Consider the following 13,184-nt stretch of genomic DNA (forward strand, 5'->3'; position numbering starts at 1 on the left):
TGTATAAATATAATAAATATTTTAAAAAATCTGGAGCGTACAAGTTGCTGCCACTTGTCCTAACATCCTTTACCTGCATCTCTGCATTCTGGCCCCTACAGTTGATTGTCTTTTCTCCTAACGCCCTTTACCTGCATCTTTGACCATATGCTAACGTGCTCCATGGTAAGGTGAACTGTCTGAGTCCAGAGAGTAGAAAAGAAACAACGGTTCTTCAGTAGAGAAGACGAGCTTGTGCCCAGAGGTGGGGCGGGGGTCTACTGTGGCTGTCCCTGGTGGATTACAGCGCTGGAGACCAGAGCCGAGGCGATGATTCTACAGGACAGGGACACCCATCACAGCAAACCCAAAGGGGCGGTCGTCTGCCAGCACACGTCAAGCCGTGTCTCACAGGTGATGCCTTCTGGGTTCACACCAGGCTCATGACCTCCAGCAGCTCATGTCATATAACTGAAGGCGAAGACTGTAAGCTCAAGGCTGTCCCTGGTACCGAAAGCGCTCACTTCTTCCTGCACCAAGTCCTTTCAGAACACGCCGTGAGTGCCTGGATGTATGTTCCACACTGCGAGAAGCTCGTGCTAGAACCTCGAGGCAGGGCTGGACCTCCTCTGCAAACAGTTTTGGCAGAAAGAGGAAGACAAAGACCATATGATAGCATTTCTATGTGGAACATAAAAGGTGACGAAATGAACTTATCGACAAAGCAGAAACAGGGTCACAGACTCTGACTTCAGAGAACAGACCGTGGCTGTCAAGGGGGAGGCGCAGAGGGAGGCAGTGGGGAAGGAATGGACTAGAAGCTTGGGGTTAGCACATGCCAACTGTTACCTAAGGGATGGATAAACAAAAGGTCCTGCTGTACAGCACATGGAACTGCATCCAGTCTCCTGGGATAAACCATAATGGAAAAGAATGTCTATATGTGTATACCTGAGTCGTTGTGTTGTACAGCAGAAATTGACACAACACTGTAAATCCACTATTCAGTTAAGTTCAGTCACTCAACGTGTCTCACTCTTTGCAACCCATGGACTGCAGCACGCCAGGCTTCCCTGTCCATCACCCGGAGCTTGCTCAAACTCATGTCCATTGAGTGGGTGATGCCATCCAACCATCTCATCCTCTGTCGTCCCCTTCTCCTCCTGCCCTCAATCTTTCCCAGCATCAGGGTCTTTCCAATGAGTCGGCTCTTTGCATCAGGTGGCCAAAGTATTGGTGTTTCACCTTCAGCATCAGTCCCGCCAATGAATATTCAGGACTGATTTCCTTTAGGATGATTGGTTGGATCTCACTGCTGTCCAAGGGACTCTCGAGAGTCTTCTCCAACACCACAGTTCAAAAGCATCAGTTCTTCACTGCTCAGCTTTCCTTATAGTCCAACTGTATGCTCAGTCATGTCTGACTCTTTGATACCCTGTAGACTGTAGCCCGCCAGGTTCCTCTGTCCATGGAGATTCTCCAGGCAAGAACACTGGAGTGGGTTGCCATGCCCTCCTCCAAGGGATCTTCCTGACCCAGGGATTGAATGTAGGTCTCTGCACTGCAGGCGGATTCTTTACTGTCTGAGCCACCAGGGAAGCCCAGGAATACTGGAGTGGGGTGCCATTCCCTGCTCCAGGGGATCTTCCCGAATGAGTCCTTAGCAAGTGGCAAACGGCCACTATGTGGCTGCAGAAACAAGCAAGCACCCCCAGGAGCGCCCTGTCAGTCACCGTGCACATGGGGTCCCCTCTTCCCGGGCCTTATTACACAACCAATGGGGACCAGGGACTTCCCTGGTGGTCCACGGATTAAGGATCCGCCTGCCCATGCAGGGACACAGGTTCGGTCCCTGGTCCAGGAAGATCCCACGTGCCACGGAGCAACTAAGCCTGAGAGCCACAACTGCCGAAGCCCCTGAACCACAGCTACTGAAGCCCACACGCCCTAGAGTCTGCTCCAGAAGAAGACAAGCCGCTGCAATGGAAAAGCATTTGCACAACTCGAGAGTGGCCTCCACTTAACTAGAGGAAGCCTGGGTGCAGCAACAAAGACTCAGTGCAACCAAAGATGAAACAAACAGAAAAACACGTCATTATGACACTGCTCCTCTGCACAGAGGCCAGTCATCAGAGGGTTGTGCCTCGCCTCCCAAGGTCAAATATATATATATTTCTTACTATATGTAAATATAAATATATATATTTCTTACTATATATAAATATAAATATATAAGTATTTCTTAATACATAAGTCGCTCAGTCGTGTCCGACTCTTTGCAACCCCATGGACTGTAGCCTACCAGGCTCCTCCATCCATGGGATTTTCCAGGCAAGAGTACTGGAGTGGGTTGCCATTTCCTTCACCAATTTCTTAATATACCTATGTCTTAATATATAAATATCTATTTCTTAATATATATATTTCTTACTATATATAAATATATCTATTTCTTAAAATACCTACTTGTTAATATATATAAATATCTATTTCTTATTATATATAAATATCTATTTCTTAATTATATAAGTATGTATTTCTTAATATATATAAATATACACAGTTCTTTATATATATACATATACAGATTTCTTTACATACATAAATATATAGATTTCTTCATATATATATGTACATATATATATATATATGTATATTTCAAGAAATGAACAAGACTTAGTAGAGCAAGAGGCCTGTGATTGATGCAAACATTACAGATCATCCTGGGAAAGGTGCCCCCTGACTCAGCTATACATCTTCAGTGAAGTGAATGAATGTTTCTGCACCTCCATTTCCTCATCTGTAACATACAGTGGTAATATTCCCTACAGCACATGGGAGTGGACTCTGATGCATCAGATAGAAAGCAGTAACAACAGAAGTTTTGCTTCTTTTCCCCATGAAAGCAGCATTGAAGGTACATTGGTAAGGTGCCCCTCCTCAAATCATGCATGCCCCAACTCTGTCTGTCTCTAATTAGAGTGATCTGTGACCTCATGATCCACAATGGCTGCCAGAGCTCTGGTCATCACGTCTAAGTTCCGGGCAGCAAGGAGGAAACAAACACACACAACCTCACTTCCTGTAAGTCCCACAGTAACTCGGCCTACCTCTCCCTGCCCGCACTTGAGGGGACGGCCACACCTAGCAGCAAGGAGCACTGGTGGACGTGACCTTTCAGCTACACGGCAATAAGTCCACATAAGAATTGCAGTTCTGTTACTGAGGAAGAAGAGGACACTGTATGTTGGAAGAAACTGGGAGCCATCAGCACCTGCACCTCATTCATAATACAGTTATCACTACTTAAACACGGGGCATGTTCAGCATAGTCTTACAACATATTCAGGTGGCCAGAAACATCATTGACATTTCCCCATATCACAGAAAACCCAAGTGGACCTTCTGGCCAACTCAATACTAGCCTTCTGGGTCTCCGTTCTCTAACCTTCATTCCATCCTCCCTTTCCTTCCTTCCTTCCCGTAGCTCCATCCACCTTCTCCGTCAGCACCTCTTAATTTACCCATCGCATCAGGAATGCTGATGACTCCCGGATCCCAAATCCCCTTTTCATGATCATATATAATCTCGTAAGACACCTGAGTGCTTTGCATATATATATTTTTTTTCCTGCCATTTAGCCATTTCTGTCATGATTATATATTATCAAGCAATAACTTGAAGTGAAATCATCACATTTCAGATCATCAAATTAAAGTTCATAACCGTAATGTAAAGTTGATTTGGCTAGCATCTGTGTTCAACATTTATAGGTAAAAATAAGTGTTGATTTTTACTGCTCTAACGGAAAAATGCTACTTAGCCTACTTTAAAATTGTTATGTCAAGTGGGGTACTTTTCACGTTTTTAAATGACAACAAAAAATCGTGCTCCTTGGTAACTGAGTATCTGCTACCTCTGAGCGGCAGTATCCAGAATAGGGGTGGGAAAAAAACCAGCTTTGAGATTCCCAAGTGCTCTAGTGGCTCAGACTCCCTGCTCCCAATGCAGGGGGCGCTCGTTCAATCCCTGGTCAGGGCACTAGACCCCACGTGCCTCAATTAAGAGATCCCATGTGACACAACCAAGACAGAGAACAGACAAATGAATATTTAAAATGGCTTTCTGCGAGCTTTTGTTTATGCTGCTTTACAGAAAAAAAAATCAGTGTATATGATGTTTCTGAGTGGTCACGGAGAGGGTTTCAGCCAACAGCACGGAGGCCCATCCCTCCAAGTAATGCCTGTGCCTGTGGCTAATAAAGAGAGCTCAACCTGGACAAGGCAGACCACCGTAAGGGTCTCCGTCTCTGCCTCTCCATGATGTTATCCAGTGACTCAGCCTCACGCTTCTCATCTGCCCCTTTTAGACAATTATGCCAGGGCACACTGGTTTGGCCAGGAATACTATGAGAAGCACGGAAAAGGGCTGGGATGGCCAGGAAAAGTCGGAGGAAGAAAATCATGAGGGCTCACAAGGTCCAAACACAGACAGATCCCCAAACACATTAGCCAAGAGATGTGTAAAAATCAGTCCCCTGGTTTTGAGACCATCCACCCACTGAGCACAGGCCTTTTGCAGGGTCTTCAAAATGAATGAACCAATGACAGCTATTAAATGCTTTTCATGTACACATTTATAAATGAATACATACATATCACATGTCTATAAAATAAACAGCATTAATCATCCATGAGGATGTGCCTGATTTTGAGTAGGTGTTACACAGTGTATGGGATTACAGAATATATATCTGCAGTGTGTGTTACATAGCTTGTGTGTCTGGGAATTCCCTGTGGTCCAGTGGCTGAGACTCCCAACTCTTAATGCAGGGGCCATCATGGTTTCAGTCCCTGGTCGGGAACTAGACCCCACAACGCCCTGCCTGCTAAGAGGTCTCATGCTGTAATCAAAAGATCCTTCATGCTGCAACTAAGACACAGAGCAGCCAAATAACATTTAACTAAATGGTGGCGCTAGTGGTAAAGAGCCTGCCTGCCAACGCAGGAGACTTCGAGAGCCGCAGGTATGAGTCCTGGGTCACGAAGATCCCCTGGAGGAGGGCACGGCACCCCACTCCAGTGTTCTTCCCTGGAGAACCCCATGGACAGAGGAGCCTGGTGGGCTACGGTCCGTGGGGTTGCAGAGCCAGACATGACTGAGTAACTGAGCACACAGACAAATAAACAGCCCCTGTGTTTGACCATAAAACGCTTATCTCTGCTGTGCATTAAGGAGATACTGTGTCTGGTTATCAGTGTGTGCGCTGGGGTGTAGGCTATGGAAGAGCAGGATCAGACAGGATGGTGAAATTTTACAGCACAAACATGTTTTGCAGGACGCAGAAAGAAGACTTCGGGCAGTGTGGACAGCAGATAGCAGGCGGTAGTTCACTCAATTCAGTCGCTCAGTTGTGTCCAACTCTGCAACCCCATGGAGCACAGCATGCCAGGCCTCCCTGTCCGTCACCAACTCCCGGAGCTTACTTAAACCCATGTCCATCGAGTCGGTGATGCCATCCAACCATCTCATCCTCTGTCGTCCCCTTCTCTTCCTGCCCTCAATCTTTCCCAGCATCAGGGTCTTTTCAAATGAGTCAGTTCTTCTCATCAGGTGGCCAAAGTATTGGAGTTTCAGCTTCAGTATCAGTCCTTCCAATGAACACCCAGGACTGATCTCCTTTAGGATGGACTGGTTGGATCTCCTTGCAGTCCAAGGGACTCTCAAGAGTCTCCTCCAGCACCACAGTTCACTACATCTCTCTAAAATGCCTCCTGCAGCTCTCCGTCAGTGATGGTTGTTTCAGCCTCTCCTTCACAGATACATTTCCAAGGAGGACGGAAGAGAAGAGCAGCTGGCTGCCGGCGGGGGACCCCTGGGGGTGGGATGGCATGAAGGGCTCCAGCCTCACGTGGGGGCCAGGTGAGGGACACCCTGATCGGTTTCCCCAGCCTGCCAGCACACTTTGCTTCTAACTGTTCATAGAAGGGGCCGTCAAGAGTACTTTTTTTTTTATTTTAAGATCTAATAAAACTTTATTATGAAGAATTATCCTGATTATAATAGTCGCTGGTCCATCAATGGGGAAACGTTACAAAAAAAGGCAGCTTATAATATACCAACAGTGCAAATCAGATATTTTAGGTAGAGATATTTTCTCTATGAAAACTGAAACTGGTAGTCACTCAGTCGTGTCCGACTCTTTGCAACCTCACACACTGTAGCCCACCGGGCTCCTCTGTCTGTGGGATTCTTCAGGCAAGAATACTGGAGTGGGTTGCCATTTCCTTCTCCAAGAGGACGTCTTGTAAGTCTAAAGAAGTCTTTTGCTGAGGCTTGATTTGTGACTCAAGATGTGATCTGAAATTAAAATCGTATCAAGCATCTGCCCTGATACCAATGGCGTGAGATCAGAAATTAATTATAGGGGAAAAAACTGTAAAAAACACAAACACAGGGAGGCTAAAGAATATGCTATGAAATAAATAACCAAGGGGTCAATGAAGAAACCAAAGAGGAAATCAAAAAGTATCTGGAAACAAGTGAGAACGAAAACAAGACGATCCAAAACCTATGGGATGCAGCAAGACCCGTCCTAGAAGCAAGTCTGTAGCAGTACTATCCGACCTCAGGAAACAGGAAAAATAGAGAACAACCCAACCTTACACCTAAAGCAACTACAGAAGGAAAAACAAAAACAACAACGAAAATCAGAATTGGTAGAAGGCAAGGAATCATAAAGATTAAAGAAATAAAAATACATAAAACGGAAATGAGGAAAACAATAGCAAAGGTCAATAAAACTAAAAGCTGGCTCATTGAGAAGATAAACAAAATTGATAAACCTGTGGCCAGACTTTCCACGAAAAAAAAGGCACAGGACCCGAATCCATAAAGTTAGAAATGGAAAAGAGTAGCTACAACAGACGATGCAGAAATACAAAGGATCATAAGAGACTGCTTGCTGCTGCTGCTGCTGCTAAATCGCTTCAGTCGTGTCCAACTCTGTGCGACCCCACAGACGGCAGCCCAGCAGGCTCTGCCGTCCCTGGGATTCTCCTACAAGCAACCATATGCCGATAAAATGGACAACCTGGAAGAAATGGACAAATTCTTAGAAAAGTACAGCCTTTCAAGACTGAATCAAGAAGACATATTCAGGGGATATGAACAGACCAATCCAAAGGAGTGAAATGGAAACTGTGATTGAAAAATCTTCCAATAAAATGAAAGTCCAGGACCAGATGGCTTCACGAGCGAATTAAATGAAGAATTTTTACAGTAGAACTAATATGTATCCTTTTCAAACCTTTCCAAAAAATTGCAGAGGAAGGAATACCCCCAAACTTGTTTCATGAGGCCATCACCATGATACCAAAACCAAAGATACCACACAAAAAAAGACAATTACAGGCCAACATCACTGATGAACATAGATGCAAAGGTCCTCAACAAAAATACCATTAATAGCAATCCAAATCCAAGCAAAAAGATCAAACACCAGGATCAAGTGTGATGTTTCCCAGGGATGCAAGGATTCTTCAACATACACATATGATCATCTCAATGGATGCAGAAAAAGCTTCTGACAAAATTCAACACCAGTTTATGGCAAAAATGCTCCAGAAAGTGGGCACAGAGGAGACCGATCTCAACATAATAAAGGCCACGTGCAAGAAACCCACAGCAAACACCATTCTCAATGCTGAAAAGCGGAAAGCATTTCCCTTGAGATTAGGAACAAGCTAAGGGTGCCCACTGTCACCACTATTAATTCAACATAGTTTTGGAAGTCCTAGTCAGAGCAATCAGAGAAAAAAAGAAATAAAAGGAATCCGGGTTGGAAAAGAAGTAAGTGTCATGTCACTGTTTGGAGATGACATGATGGATAACATAGAAAAACCTACAGATGCCACCGGAAAACTACTAGAACTCATCAATGAATGTGGTAAAGCTGCAGGATACAAAATCAATACACAGAAGCCTCTGGCATTCCTACACGCTAACAACCAAATATTAGAAAGAGGAATTGAGGAGACAATCCCATTTACCATCACAACAAAAACAATATCTAGGAAAATCTACCTAAGGCGACGAAAAACCTGGACTCAGAAAACTGAAGACATTGAAGGGAGAAATCACAGATGATACAAACAGATGAAGAGGCATGCCATGTTCCAGGAGTGGGAGAATTAACACTGTGCAAGTGACTGTACTACCCAGAGCAAGCCACAGATGCAGGGCCACCTGTCAAAGGAAGAATCAACATTGTGAAAGTGAGTATACTACCCAGAGCAAGCCACAGATGCAGAGCAATCCCTGTCAAAACACCAATGGCATTTTGTTTCCCCAAGAATTAGAACAAAAATTTTTACAGTTTGTATGGAAACACGAAAGACTCCAAATAGGTTCTGCGTTCATCCACCTCATTAGAAGTGACTCAAATGCGTTCCTTTTTATGGCTGAGTAATATTCCATTGTGTATATGTACCACAACTTCTTTATCCATTCATCTTTTGATGGACAAGAGTGAAGTGAGTCAGAAAGAGAAAGGTAAATACCATGTTCTAACACATATATATGGAATCTAGAAAAATGGTACTGAATAATTTATTTACAGAGTAACAGTGGAGAAACAGACATAGAGAATTTACTTATGGACATGGGGAGAAGGGAGGAAAGGGTGAGATGGAAAAAAAAAAGACTCTGAATAGCCAAAGCAATCTGGAGAAAGAAAAACAGAGTTGGAGGAATCAGGTTCCCCAACTTCATACTCCAAAGCTACAGTAATCAAGAAAGCATAATATTGGCACAAAAACAGATCAATGGAACAGGACAGAAAGCCAGAGATAAACCCACACATCTATGGTCACTTAATCTATGACAAATGATGGGGAAACAGTGGAAACAGTGGCTGACTTTATTTTGGAGGGCTCCAAAATCAATGCAGATGGTGACTGTCAGCCATGAAACTAAAAGATGTTTACTCCTTGGAAGGAAAGTTATGACCAACCTAGATAGCACATTAAAAAGCAGAGACATTACTTTGCGGACAAAGGTCCATCTAGTCAAGGCTATGGTTTTTCCAGTAGTCATGTATGGATGTGAGAGTTGGACTATAAAGAAAGCTGAGCACCGAAGAATTAGTGCTTTTGAGCTGTGGTGTTGGAGAACACTCTTGAGAGTCCCTTGGACTGCAAGGAGAGCAAACCAGTCCATCCTAAAGGAAGTCAGTCTTGAATATTCATTGGAAGGACTGGTGTTAAAGCTGAAACTCCAATCCTTTGGCACCTGATGCAAAAGAGCTGACTCATTTGAAAAGACCCTGATGCTGGGGAAAATTGAGGGCAGGAGGAGAAGGGGACGATGACAGAGGACGAGATGGTTGGATGACATTACCGACTCAATGGACATGAGTTTGAGTGAACTCCGGGAGTTGGTGATGGACAGGGAGGCCTGGCATGCTGCAATTCATGGGGTCACAAAGAGCGACTGAGCGACTGAACTGAACTGAACTGAATCTATGACAAAGGAGGCAAGAACATACAATGGAGAAAAGACAGTCTCTTCAATCAGTGGTACCTGGACAGCTACATGTAAAAGAATAAAATTAGAACACTTTCTAACATCAAACACAAAAATAAACTCTAAATGGATCAAAGACGTACATTTAAGGCTGGACACTATAAAACTCTTAGAGGAAAACACAGGCAGAACACGATTTGACATAAATTGCAGTAAGATCTTTCTGACCCACCTCCTAGAAGATAAAAAATCAAAACAAAAATAAACTAAGAGGGTCCAGTTACACTCAAAAGCTTTTGCACAGCAAACGAATTCATAAATAAGACAAAAAGACAATCCTTAAAACGGGAGAAAATATTTGCAAATGAAGCAGCTGACAAAGCATTAATCTCTAAAATACACAAACAGCTCATGCAGCTCAATATGAAAAAAAAAAATCTGCAAACAATAAACGCTGGAGAGGGTGTGGAGAAAAGGGAACCCTCCTATGCTGTTGTTGAGCATGTAAACTGATGCAGCCACTATGGAGAACAGTATGGAGGGTCTTCACAGAACTAAAAATAGAAGCACCACATGATCCAGTAACCGCACTCCTAGGCATACACCCCAACAAAACCGTAATTCACAAAGACGCATGCACCGCCACGCTCCTGTTTACAAGAGCCAGGACGTGGACGCAACCTAAATGTCCACTGACAGAAGAACGGATAAAGAAGATGTGGTCCACACAGACAGTGGAATGTTACTCTGCCATGAAAAGGAACGAAATGGTGCCATTGGCAGGACATGGACGGACCTAGAGACCATCATACAGAGTGAAATAAGTCAAGAAGAGAAAAGCAAATATCATATAAGATCACTTACACGTGCCATCTAGAAAAATGGCACGGATGAACTTACCTGGCAAAGCAGAGAGAGACTGACTGAGAGAACACATGTATGCAGACCAAGAGGAGGGGCGGAGGGGTGGCATGACCTGAGAGCCTGGGGTGGATGTATCTCCACTACTGATACCGTGTCTAACATAGACAAGTGACGAGAAACTCCTGCAGAGCACAGGGAACTCGACTCGGCGCTCTGTGGTGACCTAGGTGGGAAGGAAACTCAAAAAAGAGGGAATATATGGAAACACACGGGTGATTCACTTTGCTGGACGGCAGAACTAACAACAGGGCTTCCCCGATAGCTCAGGGGTAAAGAATCCGCCTGCCAATGCAAGACATGCAAGAGACAGGGGTTCAATCCCCTGTGGGGAAGATCCCCTGGAGAAGGAAAGGGCAACCCACTCCAGTGTTCTTGCCTGGAGAGTCCCATGAACAGAGGAGGCTGGCGGGTCACAGAGTCGGACATGACTGACATGCACACACAGCAGTGCAAAGCAGCTATACTTGAGTACATTTTTAAAAACTTTATTGTTGCTTCTTTGGATATTAAAAATAAGGGCAAAGTTTTTTTAACCAAATGAAAAAAGGAGGGCCCTCGTCAATCATTCTCAACCACAAAATCTCAGTTCCAGGTTACCACGGCCCCTGCACTGGACTCTTTTCCTTTTGTTAAACAGACACAGACCTATGAGACCAAAGTCATAGGAACAGAGTTGGAGCCGCCAGAATAATGTCAACAATCATGGATGTTCCTAAAGGAAACGGATGACTACAGGAACCACGGATCCCGAGTCGGCTCTAGGACGCTTACCTGCCCTTTGTATTCCACTGGCTTCAGTCCTGCATAGATGGGCAGGAAGCTGCTGGCCAGCAGGACCTAGTGGACAAAATAAAGACACAGCTCGTGAAACGAGACAGCAACACGCCCTACCATCTATTTCACACGTCACCTACTAGGAAGTTACAATTGTTTAAACACAAAGTGAAGCGAAAGTGAAGTCGCTCAGCCGTGTCCGACTCTTTGAGACCCCATGGACTGTAGCTTACCAGGTTCCTCCGTCCATAGCATTTTCCAGGCAAATTGCCATTTCCTTCTCCAAAATCTACTATAAAAATGAAACATGGTCCATGTATTTCATGGACACAGTGAAACCAAAAGCATTAGTAGCTCGGTCATGCCAAATTCTTTGCGACCTCATGGACTGGGGTCTTCCCAAGCTCCTCTGTCCAAGGGATTCTCCAGGCAAGAATACTGGAGTGGGTTGCCATTCCCTTCTCCAGGGGATCTTCCCAACCCAGGGACTGAACCTGGGTCTCCTGCGTTGCAGGCAGAATTCTTTATCAAGTGAGCCACCAGTACATACTTAAACAGAAGATAAAATTTTTCATGTTGGAAAAGACATTAAAGACATTGGCACAATTCATGGTCCTCTGATTCCATCGACTTCACCTGAGAAACACTGGCACTTTAATGGTAGATGGTCGCGTCACTGCACAATTAAAGTCCAGTTCAATTGAGTTGCTCAGTTGTGTCCGACTCTTTTCGACCCCATGAACCGCAGCACGTCAGGCCTCCCTGTCCATCTCGAACTGCCAGAGTTTACTCAAACTCATGTCCATCGAGTGGTTGACGCCACCCAACCATCTCATCCTCTGTCGTCCCCTTCTCTTCCTGCCCTCAATCTTTCCCAGCATCAGGGTCTGTTCAGTGAGTCAGCTCTTCGCATCACGAGGCCAAAGTATTGGTGTTTCAGCTTTAGCATCAGTCCTTCCAATGAACACCGAGGACTGATCTCCTTTAGGATGGACTGGTTGGATCTCCTTGCAGTCCAAGGGACTCTCAAGAGTCTTCTCCAACACCGCAGTTCAAAAGCATCAATTCTTCTGTGCTCAGCTTTCTTTATAGTCCAACTCTCACATCCATAGATGACCACTGGAAAAACAATAGCCTTGCCTAGATGGACCTTTGTTGACTAGATGGATTAAAGTCCAGGTGTGTCTAAATTCCTGCGTGCATACAGGCTGCAAGTCAGTTATTTACAATGTTCTATGCCACACTGTGAGAATCATTTGGACGTTTCAATCTTCCAGAGAAACAAACCCCTCTGGTTGTCATGGCAGTGATTAGCTCGCAGCTGAGGGATGTTTGCATTAATGTCACCAGGCTGTCACCAAATGAAGAAAACATGTTACATGCCAGGGACATGCCCTGGATATGTAATGAGACACTGCCAGCTAGACACACCAATCATACTTTACCTTCCATTTAAAAAGTCAAAAAGACTGACGTTGCAAATATTACCGTCTCCTCCCACAGAAAAAGCCGGGTTCTGGGGAGCTTTCCTGAAATGCACAAGTTTTTATTGTGCAATGCGGTTTGCAAATCGCTGTGTTCTATCAGGAAAGATACAGCGTTAGATACTGACTACTTAAGCTCCAAAGCTTCAGTTGATAAGTCAAGACTCCATGGCTGTTTGCTGTGAAAGGTTTCACCAGGTTTCTTTTCCCAGCAGGAATTATTCAGAGATGGGTTATGAGCCTTAAAAATGAGTCGTGCAATATGCATCAGGGCTTCCCAGGTGGCACCAGTGGTAAAGAACCCGCTTACCAGGGCAGAGAACATAAGAGACGTGGGTTCAGTCCCTGGGTCAGGAAGACCCCCTGGAGAAGGAAATCGCAATCTGCTTCAGTATTCCTGCCTGGAGAATCCCATGGACAGAGGAGCCTGGTGGGGTACAGTCTATGAGGTTGCAGAGTCAGATACAACTCAGCAACTGAGCACACACAATATCCAT

At 44.7% G+C, this 13,184-nt stretch overlaps 1 protein-coding gene across 14 annotated transcripts in view; it reads right to left on the reverse strand.

Annotated features, from left to right (window-relative positions):
* PNPLA4 (patatin-like phospholipase domain containing 4) overlaps positions 1-13,184 on the reverse strand; it is a 127,464-nt gene that overhangs the window by 87,221 nt on the left and 27,059 nt on the right. For 13 of the 14 annotated variants that reach the window (XR_824323.1, XR_824322.1, XM_010829900.1 and 10 more), the window contains one exon: positions 11,201-11,266. The exons of the other annotated variant lie outside the window; for it this stretch is intronic. Coding sequence is in view for 11 of the 13 variants with exons in the window: in XM_010829900.1 (XP_010828202.1) it covers positions 11,201-11,266 (66 nt within the window). In the remaining 2 variants the exon portion in view is untranslated. The remainder of the gene's footprint in view (positions 1-11,200; positions 11,267-13,184) is intronic. 14 annotated transcript variants of the gene reach the window in all.

Source organism: Bison bison, unplaced genomic scaffold, assembly GCF_000754665.1.
Source record: "Bison bison bison isolate TAMUID 2011002044 unplaced genomic scaffold, Bison_UMD1.0 scf7180017864512, whole genome shotgun sequence".
Taxonomy (NCBI): Eukaryota; Metazoa; Chordata; class Mammalia; order Artiodactyla; family Bovidae; genus Bison; species Bison bison.